Source organism: Stegodyphus dumicola, chromosome 2 (assembly GCF_044657685.1).
Source record: "Stegodyphus dumicola isolate Sdum_Otavi_A_Nest chromosome 2, ASM4465768v1".
Lineage (NCBI taxonomy): Eukaryota > Metazoa > Arthropoda > Arachnida > Araneae > Eresidae > Stegodyphus > Stegodyphus dumicola.
In genome coordinates this window covers 133,693,674-133,716,751 of record NC_140769.1, presented here as the reverse complement: position 1 = coordinate 133,716,751, position 23,078 = coordinate 133,693,674, and the positions used below count along the sequence as shown (strand labels likewise).

At 32.6% G+C, this 23,078-nt stretch overlaps 1 protein-coding gene across 4 annotated transcripts in view; it reads right to left on the bottom strand.

Moving 5' to 3' along the window:
* Positions 1–23,078, bottom strand: part of LOC118192771 (putative RNA-binding protein Luc7-like 2) — an 89,780-nt gene that overhangs the window by 17,885 nt on the left and 48,817 nt on the right. For 3 of the 4 annotated variants that reach the window (XM_035363784.2, XM_035363783.2, XM_035363785.2), the window contains 2 exons: positions 12,633–12,776; positions 2,038–2,214 (listed from right to left, as the gene is read on the bottom strand). In XM_035363784.2, the coding sequence (XP_035219675.1) occupies positions 2,038–2,214; positions 12,633–12,776 (321 nt within the window). The remainder of the gene's footprint in view (positions 1–2,037; positions 2,215–12,632; positions 12,777–23,078) is intronic. The other variant, XM_035363786.2, reaches the window with a different exon arrangement.

Sequence of the window (23,078 nt, the reverse complement as noted above, 5' to 3'; positions counted from 1 at the left end):
ATAGGTGAAATGGCAGGGGACTTTGCAGAACTACAATGAAAAGGCATATATGCAATATCAATATCAGTCTTTATATTTTCAAGGGATGCAGTGGTATTTTTCGAAGTATGATTTGTTGCTTTGTTTTGAGGAAGTTTTATTCTTTGAAATTGGGATCACCGAGATTAAGAAATGGAGTTTTTTTAAGCAGAGATGAGTTTAATAAACATTATTGTGTGCATACGAGTTCGCAATAGATTGAATGCGCACAGATACGATGATAGGTTGATAAAATTAATTTTATCAAAAGAAAATTTCAGGATTCTAGAATTTTCCACCGAAATACTCGTACAGGTGTTCACAGTACAACTGAGTACAATCAGTAGTTACACTTCAAATAACTAAGAACATGAAACACAACACAATGCAAAGCACATCTAAAAAGAAAGCTAATATGGGAATATCTCGGTGCTCTAAAATCATGCTAAACCAACAACTCGCAATAACAACAACTGAGAGCAGAAGCTCTCTCCGGCCTTTTATAGTTTTCACCTGGCCACTGAGATATTTCTAGTACTTTCTGCTTCTCGGAATCACTGGAAGGCAATATGTAGGTTGAATTATGGTTACACCTAATACAGTAGTAGACACGATTTATTACTGGGACTGGACCAAACTGTCATCCATCAAGTTTGGCAACTTTTGGCGATTACTCGAGAAATTTGGCAACAAAAATTAGCCACCAAAACTGCAGCCAGCTTGGTGACATCTCGCCAAATTACTGAGATTCCCATTTACTCAATGTTAAACAGACTTGTCCCTGTATTCTCACTTTTCTTTTTTACATATTTCATGTTACATTATACAAAAGAAATACAACAATTTTACATATAATTGCACTAAAATCATCTATCATGTACAAAATTTGTAACACTATAAATCAATATATATTTGTTTTGGTTCTTGGAAATCTGAACGCAATAACTGGTTGAATTTATTAACCATTAAGTTTCATTATAAGCTGCAATTTTTGTAGAAAGAAAGCATGAAGAAAATGCTTCCAATGTTTTTAAATAATGAAATATTTTTCTTGTAAGCGTACTTTCCAAAAAAATAAAAATAAAAATAAAATAAATAAATAAAATGCAAGACATACTAAACAAGACAATGCAAGACATCAGGCTAAAAATAGCTAATATAAACTTAAAAATAGAAAGAAACATCACTGATGTTACAGTATAATATACAGGTTGTTTCAGCAAATTGGTTTCAAACTTTCAGGAGCGATACAGTATACTTTTGTAGTGTCACAACTGTGCCAAGAAAGCATTTTCAACCATGCATTGCTATGTGATTTTCCCTCCTCTAGGTGTACTCTACCTCTCCTGAAAGTTTGTAACCATTTTTCTGAAACACCCTTAAAAATTTCCCTTGAAAAGCCAAAATGAACTTCAAATTGGGCTAATTAACCATTTACCACTTCTTAATTTTAATATATTTTATATTTTACCTTGATTAATTGATTAGTATTTTACTGTGTTTTATAATCTACTTTTCTCGTTTAGCATATAGCCTACTATCTTTATTTAACTCATTCAATTGATTTGTTTTTTACTGTGTTAAAAATTACCTAATTTGTTAAGCATATAGCTTTTTTATTAATTTAACTTGTAAATATTCAAATACTTTTTCTCGTCTTTCACACATTTCTTAGCAACTAAATATGCTTATGTTAGAGTTTTCACGGAGCCACAGTTTTTGGTAACTTTTTGGCGTGCAAACTAAAATTTATCTTCTAATTTCCTTAATTTTGCAGCACAATGCGCAAAACTTTGACCAAATTTGGTCTTTTTTCATTTGTTCTTACAACCTTACTTATAATTATATATATACATATATATATATATTTAAAAAAACCTGCATGAAACAGCATTTGCACTTCAGTCGATAAACAGCAGTGAAAAGAAGTGAAGTTAAATGAAAAGTTCTCATTTCTACAACTAAAATATAATTTAATATGAAAAATTTTCCATTATACAACATTAAAAGAAAACTCACCTCCAACTCTTGAAGCTTTTCTCGGATGGTAATAAAGCCTAAATGCAATTTTCCATTAAAATGATCTGCTAATCTTTTATCGTTATCATGCACACCTAAATAAGATGAACATACTTCACAAACTCTAAGCTTTTGCTGCTGAGTAATTGATGCTGGTGTGACATTCCAGTGTTCTTCCTATATCATTAGAACATTTGAAAATTTATGTATAAAGAGTTCACATTTTCCTATTTATTGGTTATGAAATAAAGTAAAATAAAAAAAAATAATAAAGTAGAAATAAACATAAAAATTCAAATTCAAGTAATGATAAATATTTATTAACTATTTATGTTAGTTCCAAATATGAATTTACTGATGTAACTTGTGTAAATATTTGCTAATGGTTAGGGATTTTATGTATTTTTGTACTGTTATTAGCTCAGAATGGCTATTACAGGGTTCATAGCCACATTTTAGTTAAAAAAATAAGCACCTATAAGCACTTTTCAAGCACATTTTAAGAAAAAAATAAGCACATGTCTAATTACATCATACACAACTGCATAACCTTACAAATTAGACTTGTAATTTAAAATATGAGAAATGCAGTATTTATTAAGAGACAATAAGCATTACCTCAGCCATGGAAAATAATTACCTTTTTTTTTTTTTTGTTTTGTTTTTAATTTTAAATAACAGTTCAATTTACAGAACTAGTTTACAATGAGAGAAAAAAAAAAAACTATGCAGAACTAAACTATATTACAAGATTTAATGATGAAATTTCAGTTAAAAATAGAGAAAATAAATAATAATAAGCCATATTTATTGTATTCACTTGGAACCTAATAATAAATACAATTTATTTTTCCACTCATATTGGTATTTAAATAATTTAAATCTAAATTCTGAACATTTTCTCAATTTTCATTATATATTAGTTTTCCCTTAACAGATATTGCAAGCAAAGTAATTTAAGTAAAGAAGACAGAAATTTGCTTCATGCAGTCATCCTTTAACAGTAAAAGCTTAACTAACCTGCATACTTGGAAATTGGCGAATATTCGGACAGTCAAGCGTAACTTGGAAACATTGAGGTAGGAATTTAGATGGAGTGGCCCTAAACCGGTTTCTCCATATCCTGCTTTGAAGCACTAGCGATCCCTTCTTTGGTTACCAAAACATTGGGTAATTTACCATTGAGTTCAATGGGTTTTGACACGATCGGATGTAAATATTTTGTAATTACGTCGTAAATATGCATATAAATGTATATATTTTCTTTTTCTACAATACTTCAGAGGCCTAAGTATATGAAAAGAATACATTTTCAAACAACATTTCATTCTGAATGGAATTAAATGCTATATTTTTCACAGAACACTTTGCTCAGAATGGTTTAATTTGAAATATTTTCACAAGTTTTCGTTAAATACATTAGAAAAAAAATTAAGGTAATTCAATTTGATTCGGTTAAGGATTACAAAAATTAAGACCAAAGTTTGTTGTATTATTAAAATTATGCATTATTTCTTTTTTATTTATAGAGTTTCTTCCTAAAATACTTTCTCAAATATGACATGATTTTTTAGCTTCTAAGGCATCTTTTAAATCAAAAACTATAAGTCTAATATAAGATAATTAATGCTCTATTTGGTCCATTTCAAATTAGAGCACCTTTTAATTTAATAGCGAAATACTTTAAATAGTACTTAACTTTCTCTAAATATTTCTGAAAGGGAATAAAATAAGGATTATTTTTTAAATATTATTTAAAACTTGTAACTGACTTATATAAATGGAATATATGACTGATAAGGGGAGTAATTCTTTTAATTATACTTATTAGATTTTTTTACCCTTAATGTCAAAAGTACATATTCAAAACTCTTCTTTATTACTTTCGTACACATCTCATAGAAATTGCTTTACAATACCTTTTAACAGATTGCTTTCCAGTACGAATAATCCTTGCTTAAAGAGTTTTATAACATATTTGTCAATAGGATGTCAATTTATGTTTACAATTCAATGTTACGGTTATATATTTAGATAATATTTATAATCATTATAAATTTAGATGCATTTAATAATTAGATTTCTTCAGAGTAACTTTCAGCTATTTATGCATGAAATAAATCTTTCATTTCAAATGCATTTATTAATAATTAAATAAATATTGCCGTATTTTGTTAAAGGCAGATATACATGCTTTTTGGAAGCACATCCATAAATACCCATACATATTTCATACTTTTCATTTCTTTGGAAATCTTTAATTTCTGTGCATTCACTGTATTTTTCGCGTAAATTAATTTACACTAATTTTAAAAAGTACATGTTACAATAATATGTGGATGAGAAAAAAATTTATTTTATTTAAAACATTTTGGGGTTCGGAACATAAAATAAAAGTTGCAAATACTGTATTAAGGGTATCGAAAAATGTATACAATTTTAAAGGTATGGCGAGGTATTTTTTATTCTTTAAGCATAACATTTTTGCTAAAATCTATATTTTTGTAGTTCAACAGCTTGGAATTTTATAAAACAAATTCATAATCAAAATCGCTGTTGTTAGTTATAAAAAAATAACCAAGATGTGATTTTAGCGTAAATGTCGCTAATCTATGCAAATTGCTATTATCCATCATACTAGGAATGCTTCTTTTATGCGGAAGTGTCCCGTTTTTCGACTTGTACAGAACTGCTGTGTGTGGAAATACTATCAGAGCTCTGTCAAGTGAGCTGCTGAATGTAAACAAAAAACATCCCATCTGGTGACCAAAGCTTCAAAGTAGTGCTTCAATTATTGTACCGGTTTGGCCATTCCTTCTTTTCTTACCTCCATGCTTGAAAAAGAAGAGCGGGAGAAGGGGGGTAGACTGTAGCTGAATAAATGCTTTTGACGTTTCGATATGTGCATCATATAAAAATAAACCAACCCAACTAAAAAATATTCTACTTAGCAAGCACAGTAAAACTCTTTTAAGTGTTCATAAACAAATCTCGGACTGAACATCAAAATTAATTATCTCTGCAAAATATCGCAAACGTTATTGCGCAATACGTGTGGCATAATTCTTCCCTATGCGGTATTACGCAATCGGAATCAACAGCTGCAGGTATTGGGAGAATAAAGAACTAAATAACTGGGGTGTTTTTCATTCTAATTTTCAACAGACGGCATTAAATTTCCGGAATAGAATCATTCTTCGCTTGGGTTGGTAGACCGCAGAACTTTTAGTCCTATTCAATTCAGATTGGAAGGGGACCCCCCAAAAAAAGTATGTTGCTTGTTTTGCAGCGAAATGTAACAGTTTCAATATTTGAGATTTTGCGGAGAAAGGGGAGAACCTCCCAACCTTCATACTGTATAACGCATTGGAAAAAAAAAAAAAAAATTATCTTGACTATTCGATTACTTTCCCTTTATTTAAGCCATTCCGAATATTATCCTTAGAAAGCTAATCTGTGTTAAAACACAACCATTTTTGGAAGTTTAATATACTTCAGCAGTTACTGCAAACTGCAACTATGTTATTATAAACATTCATACATATGCTCATAATATAAGCATAACGATCATAATAAACACGAATATGAACTGACCCAGCAGAACGAGAATGCAAATTTTTAAGATTTTGATAGAAATTCAAACATGTGTAGTATTTGGTGGGAGGAAAAGAATGCCGAATGTACCGGAATTTTCTACTGCTTTCGCAATTCTTTGACTAATAGAACGATGGGCACCTGTCTGTTACTCTTCGTGTACACCAAAGGTTATGTTAATGCAGAGAAAGGGTAAAAAGCTATTTCCGGGAGTATGATTCACCATCTGACATTCCACATTAAGAAGAAAAGTTGTTTATTCAGTTTCGGCTTTGGTAGGGGGAAAAATAGCGCGTTCATTAAAAAAAAAAAAAAAAACACTAAAAGCAAAAAAATAAGAGCTTTAAAGAAAAAGTAAGCACCCATAAGGGCCTTTATATTTTTATTTTCAAATATAAGGACTTATAAACACTTATAAAAACCGCTACGAACCCTGTATTAGTCTCAAAACGGCATTTTGCATAGAATCACTTTTCAAATTGTTTCCACCAAATATATCGCCCAGTATTATATTTAAAGAAATAAAATAATGAAGAACCTGCATGAATGTATGTATGTTTCTCACACTGAAAAAACAGCAGTACCTAGAGCATTCAAATTTTGAATAAAGTAGTTCCCCATTCGAATATGAGTACCTGGAAGATCAAAGTTTGAATTTGTTTTATTATCTATTTCATACTTTGTAAAATTTTAATTAATTTTTGATTAACAAATTTAACTATTTCAAAGCGAGCAGTGGCAACACTGTACAGAATAAAACATTTTTATCTTCAGCGTGTGAGACTGTCAGAAATTCTAAAGCTATGCTGTTTTTAAATAATTTTAGCTCAAAGGGATTTTAGCCTAAATACTCTCAAAACATGTATGTTCATGCAAATGAGAAAAACACCTCTTTGAGAATAATATAAAAACTGGAAGCTTTCAGATTTTTTAAAATTTATTTATTACATTTAACATGGTTATTTTATTTAGTTTTAAATTCACAGCCACTAGTGATGTTTCAAATGTAGGATAGCTCAAACAGAATCAGATCCCCTCTATCAGAAGTTGGTGACTATTTTTGTCATTCTGGAAGTTTCCAGAAAACATGTTTTTGAAACCCTGGCAATAATTTTTCTAGAAGTATATAGTAAGGTTACAGTACCAACTTTCCTGCCCTTTTATACAATGGTATATGGAGAACAATGTTAGCAGCTATCAGCTGGCTGGATTGAGATCCTTGGTCTGTTTTACACTACTAAATTTTCTGCTTAATGATTATTATACTTCACTCTGTGTTAGATTTTGGTGTAAGAGAATTTCAGCATAATCTCCACATTCTCTCTCAGCTATTTTCAGCTGCTTTTTTTGCTTGTAAGAGCTATTATGCTAGTATTTTAAGTATTCCTGTTCATTTGAAACATTCACAGTTGTTTAAGGTGATCTCTGCAGACCAGCAATACACAACAACGTGATCTTTAGCTTAGTTATAACATTTATAAAAATGGAGTAGGGGAGATTTTTTTACATAATCTTTTTATTCAGGTTTGATGCACAGTTTTATAATTCATTATAACAAAATTTGTGAAAGCCATATTATCAATATTATACTTAGGTGAGTAATAAAAATTTTAACAGAACCACATAAATTTTAATTAAATATTTTATTTTTAAATAATAGAAAATGCAAATACTTAAGCCTAAACAAAAACTATTTTTAAAAGAACACAAACTATCAGCAAATTTATTATGAAATAATTTCACTTCATTTGATCTTCTAGATGAATCTAAGACCAAGTGAGGATTTTCAAAATGTCTTTAGAATAGGTATTAATTTCTCTTAAAGATTTCACATTTAGAGAGATTTTTTAAATCTGAAATAACTAAACTAGATTAACTAAAGGCATAAAAACCTCTACCAAAAGATTGTACAAAACTTATACAGTACACTCCCAATTATCTGCGAAATTGGGTGGCACGACCGCCGCGGATAATCTGAAAAAACCTAAAAACGGATATAGCAAAAGAGAAAACAGTCATTCCAACTTTGAAAAATGTATATGTACAATAAAACCTAAGATAAACAGCAGGAAATGTTTAACTGACGCTTAATATTTTAGTATATCACTCAAAACTAACCTAAAATGCAATTTGTTAATGAAAACAGAAAAGTGTTTTGTACTTACGAGAGGCATCAAGGATACATAGAAATATTAAAACATATGTACTTTTAAATACGGTAATGCATTATGTAATTACAAAAGCATAACTGTAAAACTACACCTTTTAGAAAAAATCAGTCATTTGTGTTTGCTTCTTGCTTTGGAGGCATTTTCTCTTGATCCGAGATTGCATTTTTCGTAGCATAAGTTTCTAGGCCAATTCCGCATCGTCTTGTTCTTCGAAATAGCTCAGTTCGTCGACTTGTTGCAAAGCCACTTCCGCATCTGCACAGTGGGCGCTTCTTCGCTTTCACTTCGCTCTCCTTCATTCTCGGTCTCTTCCCTTGCTTTCTTCACAATTTCGTCATCTGTCAAGCATTCAAAGCCAGGTTCGTTGACGTCACACTCCAACCACTCGTTAATGTTTTCAGCATCGCCGTTCTCACCAACTAGAACTATTTTCACCATATCGGCAAGAGTTGCCGTGGGCGTGTCTACATCTTCATTCTCTTCTTCACAACTCAAAGGGGTTAGGTTGTTGTTGGCTTCAACATTAGGCATGAGTTTTCTCCATGATTTTATGAGGGTTGACGGTTTCACCGAGTCCCATGCAGATGCAATATCGTAGATGCTGTCCAAGATTGAGTAGTGTTCCCAAAACTCTCTCAGATCATAACCTTCTTCAATTTTTGTCATTAGCAGCTTGGTTCGGTATGTTCTCTTCATTGTTGCAATAACTCCTTGGTCCAATGGTTGGATTAGCGCAGTAACGTTTGGGGGAAGAAACTTTGCAAAAATTTGTCTATCAGAAGACTTTAGCACGCTTGTTGCTGGGTGAGAAGGTGCGATGTCGATCAATAGCACAGCTTTTTAGGCAGGTTTTCGAATTAAGACGTTTACGCACTTGAAGAACAAAGATTTTTTCGAACAATCTTGAAAAATGTTTCGGTTCATCCATCCTTTTTTTTTTTTGGTTAAAGTAATCAACGGGCAAATTTTCTATCCTTGTGCCTTTGAAAGATCTCTCTCTCTCTCTCTCTTTTTTTTTACTTTCCAATGACAACAAGTCTAAGTTTATGTCCACCGGTAGCATTACTGCAAGACATGATAGTGATTCTTTCCTTGCTGCTTTTATGACCCGCCACTTTACTTTCACTTTCAGATGCTAAAGTGCAAGTGGGAAGACATTTTCACAAAAGTCTCGATTGTAAATTTGTTCAAAAGACAGCTCTTCTTTTAAAACAAATTCTTCAAATTCATGGTGGAAATCGTCGCCTGCTTATTGGTCACCACTAAGTTTCTCCCCATGAAGTCCAATTTCTTGAATTCCATGTCACTGCTTAAAACGAGTCAACCAGCCAGTGTGTGTGTGTATTTAATTATGGCAAAGCACACGAGGGCTATCTGCCTAAAGGGAGGGATGCCTTTCGTGGAGGACTTTCTAAGGGAAACTGGCTCGTATACACGTTACACATGGCGAAAACCACGAAAACGCCCATGCAGCCAGCCCGTTCGCGGGATTCGAACCTCAGACCGAACTACCAGTGTTCAGCGTCTTTACCGCTCGGCCGCTGGTGGGCTAGTCAACCAGCCAGAAGACACATCAAAATTTCCTTTCAGGCCTAACAACTCAAAAAAGGTTTTTGCCTTCGCCGCAATGATAGGACCATTTACAAGAGTACCCTCTTTTCAAACTTGAGCTAACCACTCTGTCAATGCCGTGTCTAGCTCATCAAAGGTAGAACCCTTCATAGTTTTTTGCGTTTTCATTGCGGAAGCACTGTCCGACATTGATGCAAAGTTCACCAGTTTGTCTTTTTGCTTTAGAATGTCACACACTGTTGTTTCCGTGATTCCGTAATCCAATTCCATCTACTGCCTTGTAGCGTCGTTTGCTACTTTGGAAATTAATTCTAGTTTTTATGCAATCGTCAACACAACCTTCTTTCATTTTCCTGACATTTTAAATCAGTAACAAAAAACAAAAAACCAAAAAGCACAAGCACTGAACACAATAAAAGATAAGAAATTAACTCTGGCCAGTTTGCAAACACTATCAGGCTTAAACTAACAATGGTGAGTAGGAGGAAGTGGACGTATCAGTAAGATTAAGACGAGAGAGGGCTGTGGAGCGGGCACTGCAAGGGTGAGTAAGAAATCACTTACTCATGGGTGGGGAAGGTTCCCAGAAGGCCTGGGATATTTTTGATATAAATAAGCACAATGTTTAGCAAATTTACGTATGGCTCAGTTTTGTTAAAATTTTTATTTTCTTTGCTTTACGCTTGTAAAAAAAAAACCCTTTGTGCGGCAGGCGCGGATAATCTGCTCCGCGCATAATCTATCCGCGGATAATCGGAAGTCTACTGTATTTTGATTTTTTTCAAATTTCACGTTAGTAAAATAAGGTACTGATCCATGCATATATAAAAATTAAATTAACGAAAATAGATTTCGATACATTTTTAAGATTTCTAAATGCTATTTCACCCTCAGTATATTCTGAAAAAGATTTGCTTACTACAAAAAGTTAACAAGCAAGCTTTATATGAAATACGAGGGCCATCCAGGAAGTAGATTACGTTTCCGTCTGTGTCCGCTAGGGGCGGGGCTAGCGCGGCCATCTTGGGGTCAGAGCGTTGCGCAGCTCAGTCTGCATCTAGCCGTGCTAGTGAGAGGTTCGTGCTGTGCTCCGTTCAGATACTGTGACGGTTTGAAATGTCTGCGTTAATTGAAAATCCCGCGAGCTGCGAGGTGCGCTCAGTAATAAGGTTTCTGACTGCAAAAAACTGTAAACCGATAGAAATCTATCGGCAGCTTCGTGAAGTGTATGGGGACAACATTATCACTGAAGGTGGAGTGCGTCAGTGGGTCATAAGATTTCAAAATGGCCGAACCAATGTTCACGACGAAGATCGAAGTGGGAGACCCAGCATAGTGACCGCCGAACTTCTCGAAAAAGTCGATGCTAAAGTCCGTGAAAATCGAAATTTCACAATAACGGAACTTTCTTTGAGTTTTCCACAAATTTCGCGAAGTTTGTTGCACGAAATCATCACCGAAAAGGTTGGTTACCACAAGTTTTGTGCAAGATGGAAGGCAAGAAGAGGTAACGAAGTGGTTGAAGGCGCAGGCGGCCGAATTTTTCGACGAAGGAATTTCCAAGCTCGTACATCGCTACGATAAATGCCTTAATTTGTATGGTGACTATGTAGAAAAGTAGTATTTGAGTGTGGCTTTCATCTGTATATAATAAAATTTGTTTCCTATACTTTGTTTATTTTTTTATTCCAAAATGTAATCTACTTTCTGGATAGCCCTCGTATAAAAGTTTAAAAAAAGTTTCACATTGACATTTTGTCTCTCCAATCAGAAAATCTGCAGCCCAACAATTAATCATTAATACCATGGTAATAAACTGCTTTCATTAACTACTACATAAGAAGGAAGGATTTTCGAAGAAATTATCTTAGAAATGTGCTAATATTTCCCAGAATGGAGCATTAGCCTACATTCAACATCAAACAAATAACAGATCCTTTTGACTCTATGGTTTGAAAATATTCCAATCTATATAAGGATGCCAACAAACACTTTCCAATTACATTCATTTAATTGTAATTATCAGTTTAATTATAATTATCAAATTGCATTAACATTTTTTAATTTACCGTAATTTCCGGAAGAAAGGCCACATCAGCGTAAACGCCGCACTCGAGAAAAATGGCGGGAAAAAATTAAAATTCCACAGAAACGCCGCATCAGCGTAAATGCCGCAATAGATTAAATTGCGCGTGACATCGTCGTGGGCCGTATAGATGCAAAAACTCAACCTAAGTCCTGATATATGACATACCAGTTAAGAAAAATGCATGAAATGAAACCATAACTCAAAAATAAATTAAAGGTAAGAAATGTATAGCTTCTGTGCCATTTACAGACATTTTAAAAAATTTTCCACTATCCACTAATTAAAAACTATCCAACAAGTACTTGTACTCTGACTGATAGGATCTGTATTTGGCAGAATGCCAAGAAAAATCCATTCATGCTGAAGGGGAAATACGTCAGAGTTCGTTATTGCGAGGCAGGTGGAGTCGTGTTCGCCTTTGAAAAAAATTGCAGAAAATGCAGGGGTGGAAAGAGGATGGGTCCTGGAAGATTCATCGAATGGCAGAGGAGAGAGACTATTCAAACTGATGAAAATGTTGATTTGAAAGGGGGAAGAATGTTATTGTTCTGAGATCTCGTTTAGGGTGAATAAGGGATGTAGGTCCGTTCAAGGGAAAGAATGTAAACAAAATAACGTTCGCAAAAAGCAACTGAGTGGTCTTTTGTGTGGGAACAGCACCAATCTATGCACAATGACAAGGCCATCCAAACTATGTACAATGACCATCATAGGAAATATTTTATTTTTAGTGCACCTAAACGCCGCATGGGTAGAAACGCCACACCCGCTGAAAATTTAAGTTTTAAACACGTAAACGCCGCGGCGTTTCTTCCGGAAATTACGGTATTACAATTTTTGAAAAACAATGCAATGAAAAATTATCATTTAATGATTTATACTATAATCAGAGTGATAAATTACATTTACCACTTCAGATGACTTTCAGTGAAAATTACCTTGAAACTTAAAAATCATTCCCTACTATTTCCTAGGATTCTTACTTAATACAAATGCTTAAGAAAAGGGAAGAGGGGGGGGGGGAGAGATATCAAAGACAAATGTTAAATTAGCCATTATCCTGCACATGACACACACGAATAAGATATTACATTTTAAACAGAAACTAAATGAAAAGAAACATAAATAAGAGATTAATTATAATAAATGGAAAGGGAAATTAAAATTACTTCAGCAGCTGCTTTTTTCTGTTTGAGAGCTTCTACAGCTTCCATTGTTTTCAAGGAATTTTCTACATCACCTTCAGCCCCCAGTTTTTCAGCTTTAAGGAGTGTTTCATGAATTTCTTCATCTATTTGACGAATTTTTTCAAGCTAAAAGATAAAGATATCATACTGAAATGATACAGAGAAAAACGCAGTACAAAGGATATTCTGCTTAATTTTCTTCAAGAACTATAGAAGATTGAATAAAATGAAAGTAGTTAAAGTGTCATAACATGCCATGCTAACTAACACTGTTAGGTGGAATACAAACAATTATTTTGTATCAAGGTTCATAGAATATGAAATAAGAATGTTTTTTATAATTAGCAATGATGATACAAATGTTTATAAAATATAAAATGAATGTATTACAGGTCACATAAAGTTTATGTTGCACTGCATAAACACATAAATTTGCACTGCAGAAGTTAAGAAACAAAAGTTTCTTTTCTTACAGCATTCACAAAAAAAGTGAATAGAAAACGTGACTTACAGTTAACAGTAAGGTAATAATATAAAATTTAAAAAAAAGCATTATAATTGGAGGCTATGCTTAATATTATTTTTAAAATATCTGATGTGTACACCATGACTTCCTTTTACGGAATATTAAATTATACGCAATTTTCCTGCATTTCATTTAAAAATACTGAATTAACAGTTAACGAATTTTCAATTAAATGTACTTCATCGATAGGACATAAATCACAATAGAATAAACGCACTCTTTAATGTTCACATGTTTATTTACCATTGCAACACTTTGGCGCTAGGTTCACTTAGCGTTACATCTCATTCATTTTATAACTCAGAGTGCACAAAAATTATATCATCTAAAGAATTACCACAAGTTCTATTCAAATAATTTAATAAATCTAAAACAATGTAAAAAGAATTAAACAAATAAAAAAGAAACAGTTTTGCACAAACGATTCAGAGCTGTTTATCTAATGTGCATGCCGTACTAATTAATTCAGTTCTCACTTCACGGCAAAGAAAAATACATAAAAATTCAACATACTTTCATTAAAAATTTAAAGATACAGAAAAACATAAAACACCATGTACAAAATAAAACAATTTTTACAATTAAAATTACAGTTTCTATGCAAAAATAAGCCAATAACTTAAATGATAATTCCAGAATGAATTAAGCATAGTTTAATTCACAATAATAAAAGAAGACATTATTTTGTTGTTGCGAAGCTTAGTTTCTCTAGATTGTCAACAAATCCACTATTCTGCTAGTTTTCAAATGTAAACAAATATGGCTGCTATGGTAAACAAAAATTAGGCTTAGTCACATTTAAAAAACTTTTAAATTGCTGATAATTTTACAGTTATTGCATGCAGATTAATCAAAGGCATATAAAAACTTAACCGGAAGATAAGAACAACATAATTCAATCATTTTTTAAAGCAAAGAGTGCATAATTTACAAACATATAAGAATAAAGAAACTGAGATCGCTGAGTCAAGTAACAGAGTGGATTATCTTACTTTGCAGCTATTGCATAAGTATTAGAAAAACTTGTTTTCAAATTCAATGAATTTTAGATCATTCAATATTTGATATGCATATATTTATATACTTTTGGTGTGGTATTGTTTACAATATTATTTAGTACTGTGTCCCCTTAAGGAGTTGTTTGAATAAAATATTAGAATTCACTGTATAATGATGTGCTTAAAAAGAATTCTTCTTAAATGTGTCTCAATTGTTTCATTTTTGGGATATGTAGATATGTGAGCTCCATTTTCAGCCAGCTGACATCATATGTGAGGCAAGGGCTTTCGATGAAAAAACTGGGAAAGATATATCAGTATGCTTGAAGGTTCCAAGATTAGTGAAAGGTGCAGTGCCATCGATTATGATTAATTGCCCATCATATTTGACTACTTCGAAAGCAATCCATAAAGATCCTGTGACAAAAAAGATAGAACTAGAAAATAAAAATCTTGCTGCTGCTATTTAAAAAGCAAAAGTATGATGAAGACAGAGAACTGCTAAGTTTGAACGATTTATGCAATAAGAAAAGTATGCTACAGCTTTTGGAGTTCTGGAAATTTTTGAAAATTTAAGATTATGTCTTGATTTTTAATATTCAAGATGAACCTGTACCTCAAATACAATATTCCACAAAGATTAATCATGAAATGTTGGTACAAGCATTTTCTAATAATGCTTCTTTGAAAAGTATTGGTAAATTGAAATTTCCCATGAAAATTACTAACACAAATATACTATATGAAGTCTTAAATGAAATTAAACATGCTAGCAGTAATGAAGATGAAGTCATAAGATTAAAACTCCTAGCTGCATTAAATATACTCTCTGATATTAACTGCATTGATAATAAAAAAGAAAATGTTATTGAATTTGTAATTAAACGAATCTCAATTCTTCTTCAAACTGCAAAACGGTATAGTTAGGATAGTTGAATTCTCACCCTGCAAGCTCAAATTTAAGTTGTTAAGTTTTTCGAATATATCAACTAAATAGCTCAGCTTTCCTAGCCAAACTTAATTGATATAACAACTTGCTAATCTGTGTTTCTTTCCGATTAAAAACATGTACACTTCATTTCTCAAATCAAATATCCATCGTAGTATTTTCCCACGTGAAAGCCATCTGACTTCGGTGTGTAACAGTAATCTCTCATACGTTGAGCCCATCTCATTGCAAAGTATTGAAAAGAGACGGCTGTTGCATTTAATGTAATCAATTGAACTAACAGCATCTTGTAATATGTTGTGCAACTCTTCATCCATATCTTTTGCAACGAGAGCTTGCCGATGAATCATACAGTGATTAAATACCATATGAGGCGCCACCTTCTGAATTAAGCCTCTGAGCCCTTTATTCGAACCTGTTAATGCTGCAGCACCATCAGTACAAACCGCAACACAGTTTGCCCAGGTAAGGAACTTTGTTTCAAAATATGCATTTATTACTTCGAATATTTTTTCTCCAGTTGTTTTTCCTTCCAAACTTTTGCAACATAAAAACGTTTATGTTATATCTTCATTAAAAATAAACTTAACGTAAATAATTAGTTGTGACATTTTAGTAATATCGGTAGTCTCGTCCAGTTGTAAAGCAAATACAGATGAATTTTGTATGCGTTTTATGACTTCTGACTCAACATTTCAGAAATCCGCCGAGACACGGTATCTCTTGATAATGGTATTGTTTTTAGTTCATTTCCACATTTATCGCCATGCATAATTGATGTCATCTTAGTTGCTGCAGGAAGGATAAGGGATTCTCCAATTGTATGGGGTTTCATTGTTTTTCCTATTAGATAAGAAACTTAAAGAAGCTCGTAATGCTTTCTGAGGTATTGTTGTAAATTTCTTTAAATACGCACTTTGAATTTTTAGATTTTCAGCTCATCTTTGAAAAAAATTGGCATGTTTATTTTGAAGTTCTTTATGTTTAGTTTCCAGGTGCCTTTTTAATTTAGTTGATTTCATGCTCTCATTTGCTAATTTTTTGTTGCAAATGACACATATCGGGCATTCTTCATCATCAACAACACAAAATGTAAAACCATACTTAATAAATTCCTCACTGTATTTTCTTATTTTTTTAGATCGGGCATTTAGTTCAGTATTTTGCGACTTCTCATCAGTATTTGTTCGTTTGTTAGCTGAAGATGTACCTGGTGTACGTATTACTCATTTATCCATTATGAAGATAGGGGTTAAATTATTTAAACTAAAACAAATAGTATATAAAATTTTATTATTTTTTTTCGAGAAAATCAATAGAATTAACAGAGATCTTTCTCTAATGGCAGTACATACCTGATAACAAAGAGTAGCAAAGCCCAATAAAAATATAAAAAATCATAATTACACAACATCACATGATAAAACTCAAGGATAAACTAAAACAATTCAAACACCGCATACCTCGCCATCTGATTGGCTGATCACGGAAGCGAATTTTCCTCCTTTCCCTGCGGTTAACGTCTAGTCAAATAGGCGCTTTTCAATAAAACTGGCGAAGTGGAATAAAACTGGAGTGAAAAACTTGCGTCTTCACACTTTACATACATTATGCATTACGGTCAAAGAAAGAGGGGACAGCATGAAATTGCAATTAAACAGTGAGTGACGGCGCTTCACTCTTTATATGTACACTGTATGGTATGCAGCATGCAAGCATAATGCGCTTCATAAAAATTTGACGACCCCCAAAAAACTTCTGGCTACCCCCAGTTTGCACACCACTGCTCTAAAGGATCTGCATTCTCTTGAAATGCGTTAAAGCGTTATTAGAAATCCATAATAAAGGAAAAAAAAAAAAAAAACACAGAAGATACAGTGGAGTATATCAAGATATTTTCCACATGGTTTAGCATCATGAACGTTAAATGTCCATACAAAGGTCAGCGCTTGAACGAAAAATTTAAAACACACCTCACCAACAGTGAGAGTGATGACAAATACATCTTCTTATATAAATTTTTGAATTGGGTAGATGATTAGAAGCTAATGAAGAATGACACAGGGACATTGAACAAGAAAACTCATCAAGCAGTAGCTTTGACAACGTATGCATTGATTGAAATCACTTCATATTGCATTTCCCAACTCGGACTGAAATATATTCTCCAAGTTCCAAACAGACAATCTTGAAGCTAGATTTAGTCAGTATAGACAATATGCTGGTGGACAATATCATACATCTACTCGCCAAATATTTGAGATTGAAAATAAAATTTGACTGATGTCTTTGATGAAAATAAAGTTAAAAAGTAAATAACTTGGAATTATAGAAATTGATGATTTAAGTCTTGCAGAAAACTTCAGTTCAGTTTCAGAACATTAAAAAAATAACGAAATTTCTTTAAATATATTTAAATCTGTTGAAGACATAGCAGCAGCTGAAAGTTATTTGCCTGTGTCTGCATACTTAGGAGGATACTGTGTTAGGAGTATTCTTAAAAAATTACAATGCACATTTTGTGAAGACTACCTTTCTTTAAAAAAAAAATTAGCATTTGATGAAAGTTTCAGGTTTTGCAAAATGTTAGACTGTGGTAAACTCTTTTATCCATCAAAGTATGTAGTAAATGTTGTTTTCTATAATTATTTCATAATTCAAAAACTCTGTTCAGATTTTGAAAAAGAATTTTGGAAAGTTCAAGATAAACGGAAAGCAGCATTTAATGTAACATCAGAATATCTAATGAAGGAACAGTTTTTACAAAAACAAGATTGTTGCGAAAATGGGCATATGTTTGAAAAAGCTCTAAAAATGATAATTTGGTCATCAAATGCAATGCTCAATAACTATTGTAAGAAAAGAAATGACTTATTGCAACAACAGTCCGTAAAAAAAAAAAAAAAAAAAAAAAAAAAAGATGACCCCATCCCAAAAAAAGGATAATAAGCCACTAGCAAACAAACAAACAAATACTGGAGTGGGGTATGAAGTGCTTGTGCAAGGGACATCCGGTATTCTATACCGGACCCTATACGGTCATTGCAATTTCCCTGATATGATATAGGCTCTTCCATCGTGACTTATTATGAAGTCACACACGCACACGTTGCAAAATGCATAGTTATTTCCTTTGAAGGATTCTTTAATTGTTGGAAATTCGGCTTTGTAGGCAGGCTGAAAATATTGAGAATACGGTTTTTTTGAACTCATTTCGTAACAACGACGTATTAAGAAAATTCGTAGCACGTGCAAACAAACAAACAAAACAAAACAAAACAAAAAAAAAAAAAAAAAAAAAACAGAATGCGACAATCCACACTCGCTGAGTCCAAGCTGAGTAATTCCCTTGCTGATGAAGCAAACGTGAAAAAAATAATCTGGCGTCCACAAAGAAAAGAGTGGGAGAAACAAGTTCAGCGCATTGGATTGGCTGGTTAAGCGGCGAGTTGGGAGAAACTGCAGGTTACTGGATTCGAAGTAGTCGGTAGTTGGTGGTAAAACATGATGCAATTGGCGAAAAATTCTAAAATTTCGACAAAAATCACTAAAAACACTTTAAAAAGGAAAAAAATGGATTACGATCGTAAAATTGTAAAGACAAACGCATTTTCGTAAAAATTACGAAAAATTCATAAAAGTTGGCAGGTATGTTTTCATAAATTTTAATGTGGACGTATCAAGATTTTGCTAAAGAGTAATTCAGATAATAGTAAGAATTCATACCTTAATCAAAAAATTATTTAATAAAGACAGCCGACAAAACTAAAGCAGACTTTCTGTGAAAGTTTAAAAATAGATCTTTGGTTTTCATTCTATAAGAATATGGCTCACTGTAAGTTTAATAATTATTTTTATGAACAGGATTTTTTCAGTAACACCATTTAAAAATAATGTTCACATTAAAAACTATCATAAAAATTACATTTTAAATTATTTATACCAATAAATAAATGATGAAATCGCCTTTTTTAATATTTAGTTTATTGTAAAAGACCTTTTTTACACTAGATTTTGTTTCAAAAAATAAATGCAATAACCGAAAATGCTCATTCTTTTATCTTATCACCATACTGAACAAAATTATGCACTAGTTAGAAAAGGCTGTAAAGAAAAATTGGGTTCTTGTAAAATGCTCTTTTTATTCATAGTTTTCATTTTTATCTATAAATGAAAAATAATGTGCAGTATTTTCAGTTCACGTTATGAAGTGTTGAAAAGTTTATTTAAACTATAGAAAGTAAAATGGGATTGAAATAAATAATTATTGATAACCCAGGTGAAAATTTTTATCAAGCGTTAAGAAAAATAAGCTCCGATATCTGAAGTCTTAAAGCATGATATTTAATAAATGTTAAGATAGTATTACTTATTTAATAATTTCCTATTTACTTTACATCGGAATAACATAAAATTAGCTTCTACTGATAAATAAGTGCGTTGTGGATTCGCTCGCTTTCAGTGGTAGAGAAAGGTTTCTTCGCACTACATATGGTGACGTTACGAGAGAGCTGGATGGCCTTGTTTCTTGAAGGCCATGATTTTATTCGCTTAATTGTCTCTTTTCTTAGCAACAGAACATTCAGAATCAAAATTGGTACTGCTTAATGACCAGAGTAATCAAAGCTGGTGTCCAACAGGGATCAACACTTTTGCCATATCTTTTTAATATATATATGCAAGACATCTCTAAAGACCCTTCTGTTCATCTTGAACTCTTTGCCAATGACACCGTCATACTTACTAAAGCCTGCACAGCAATTGCCATAAGAAACCAACTCCAAAACTATCTCATAAAACTGAAAAAATGGCCCACCCTTTGGAGGATTAAAATTACCATTGATAAAACCAAGGCAATAATTTTTTGTAAAAGAAACATAAACTATTATCCTCCACCCCCTGAAATATTTGACGAAGAAATAGACTGGATTAATGAAACAAATACCTTGCAGTAACCTTAGATTAAAAAACTTACATTCAGAACCCACTTCTGCTCCGTAGCACAAAAATTTTAAATCACCTCAGCTACAATGCGACCTCTTCTTGATAGAAGAAGCAACTTATCTACTCCAGACAAATTAATTTTATATTACTCCATACTTCATCCAGCCCTTCTCTATGCAGCTCCGATCTGGGTACATGCAGCTAAAACCAATATTAAACAATTACAGGTACTGCAAAATAAAATTTTACAAGAAATTATCAATGCTCTTTGGTATATTCCAAACACTTACATTCAGAGAGTCCTTCAAATCAAACTTATTCAAGAGTATATTAAACGATTAGTGGTCAACTTCTTTCATTCAGTACAAACCCACGGTAATTACCTTATTAGCACTCTCAAACACTCCCCGCATCGTGGTGAAAAACACCGGTACCCATGTGACATCCTACCCATATAAGAATTACAACCTTAATTGATTCATTCATGCTAAATTGACTCTGCGGTTTTCACCCACTGCTACATCTTGTAACGACACTGACTTCACCGCCATTCGCCGCCGCTGATGCGGACCTGATTCTCTTTTTACCCCCCTTCCACTACACTATTCTTCTTTCTTTTCCTTCCAGATTGTTTGTCAGAAGCCGAGTAAAAAGATATTTCTACATCTTGACACTTGAAAATAAAATACGATACGTGTGAGAAACTGTATCAATGCAGTCTGCAACACTTCTCTTTTTTTTAATACACTCTGATTACTCAGTTGCCATACTGCGAATATACACTAAAATTTTGATTCCAATAGGTCGAAATGATTGCTGCAACTGGAAGTGAAGATTTAAACATTCAAAATTGAAAAGATTTAAACATTTAACATTTAAACTATTCAAAATCAATACCAATTCAAAGTCAAATATTTAACATTTCTTTTTTAAAGGATGTGTTCCTTCAATTTTGGCTTATTGAAACTTAACTGCATATGGATTGATAACTCGCTTTTTTCAGTAAAAAATCTTATGCATGATATACCCCTATGACAGCACTTAGCACTTATTCTGGGAAAAATGTTAACTATGAAAAAATTAAAAAGACATTTTTAATTAATTACATAGCTAATTTTGCTTTTCCTAAGAGCTGTTTCGTAAATTATGCCTTATAGCATTATACCTTGTTTATTTTTCAGATTTAAAATATTGTATAAATGAAAAATATTGCCCAAATGAAACTTTATAATATGACAGCAAAAAATAAAAATGCTTTATTTTAATGTTATTTTTTAAATATAATTTCAATACATTACAATTATTTTAATGAAATTAATCAATGTTACAATGTTTAAAAAAAAATCGTTGAAAAATTCTCAGATCTCGGAATTAAAAAGTTTCTATAGAAACTGATCTTAAAATTGCCAAAATTAGAACAGTTTAATAAAAGAATCCACATCCCCCAAAGCGAAAAGTTGTTTAAGAGTTCTTTATTAGAAAAAATGAATTTAAAAATGCTTATGTTTCACTTCTTGCTTAGAAACTCGAGTATCCCATCATTTATATTAGAAACAAATTATAACCCATGAACCCATTCAAAAGATAAACATATATGCCATTGAATCACCATAAAATATTCCTCCAAAATGCTAATTCACACTAAAAATGGCAGTTGTAATAACAGACAGAAATTTCAGCTGATTAAAATTAAGGACCTTCTGCTGATTTTGGCCAAAATTAAGGACTTTTAAAGACCAAAAATCGATTCCAAAAAATCTAAGGTCTTTTAAGGACTGTACGAACTCTGTTGACATAAACTCTCCAACTGGCTCTTGGTGAATGATTGCATAGGAGACCAGCAACAGGTGCATTCTTGTCTAGAACAGTTCAGTTACACCTGAGATACTGCAGTGTGATGCTGTGTGTTGCTCGATATAGTGAAGCACATTCCAATGTGGAGTCCGAGTTCTTCTTCATATACAAGGTTAGCATGTTTAATTTTCATTTTTATACGAATTGAAACCTTTCCTCATGTGTTCCTCTGCTAGTTTGTAACAAATGTCTCTGTTTCCTTGTGTATGTGGAACATCAAAGCTTGTGAGAAGCATTGGGTGCAGTCGAATTGGCCTCCAAGATCTGACCTGAAACCTGGACCAAGGTGTTTTGATTCTGAAGTAACTTTGCAAATTAATTGCAATCATCTCCAAATTGTCATCCCGCACAAAATGAATTAAATAAGATGAGCATTCGCTAAATGTAAAGGAAAGAAAACTATTACGGGCTTAACAAAGTAGCTGACTAAGAAGTTCCCTACGCACAAGAGCAATGACGATCTGCAGTTCACCTAATGAAAGGAGCAATTAAGCCCCTGCTGAGGCCCATGAGCAGAAGTCGAAAAGTTCAAAAGAGTTAACAACTAGCATGCACCAGCACATGTAAGGTAGCCATGAAGATCAGCAGGTTTAAAGAGTGAATACAGCCAATCTTTGGGAAAGGTAAGGCATATGTAATCAGTGCGAATTCGCCAAGAGCCTTGATCAGCAGTCTGTGGGAAGGGAGAAGAGTTATTGAACTAAATGCGAAAATTTGAAAGCAGAAAGGAAGAACGAGAAGTGGGGAGTTCAGTTTGTTGTTCTGCAGATAAAGCATTGAATGATCTAAGGCAAAGCAATACTCTTTTAGCATTAAGATTAGAATTGCAGTTGGATTAAGATTAGAGTTATTAATAAATTTTAAAATAAGATGTAAATCCAGATAAGGATTATGTAAGTTTTAAGATTTAGTTTAAGAGATTTACTGCTTTAACATTCAGTCAGTTGTGAGAAAACATTAAAATTACAGTTAAATTATGTCAAGTAATCAAAAGTTAAGATTAAGATATTAAAATTAAAAATTTTCTGTGTGGCATGGCTGGACACAGAAAGAAGCTCTAGTACAAGGATTCAACTACATTAGCAGCACAGGAGTGAAAACTGAAAAAAAGACTACATTAGGTCTAGCAAAAAGAAAAAATAGTTAAGTCGTAGCTG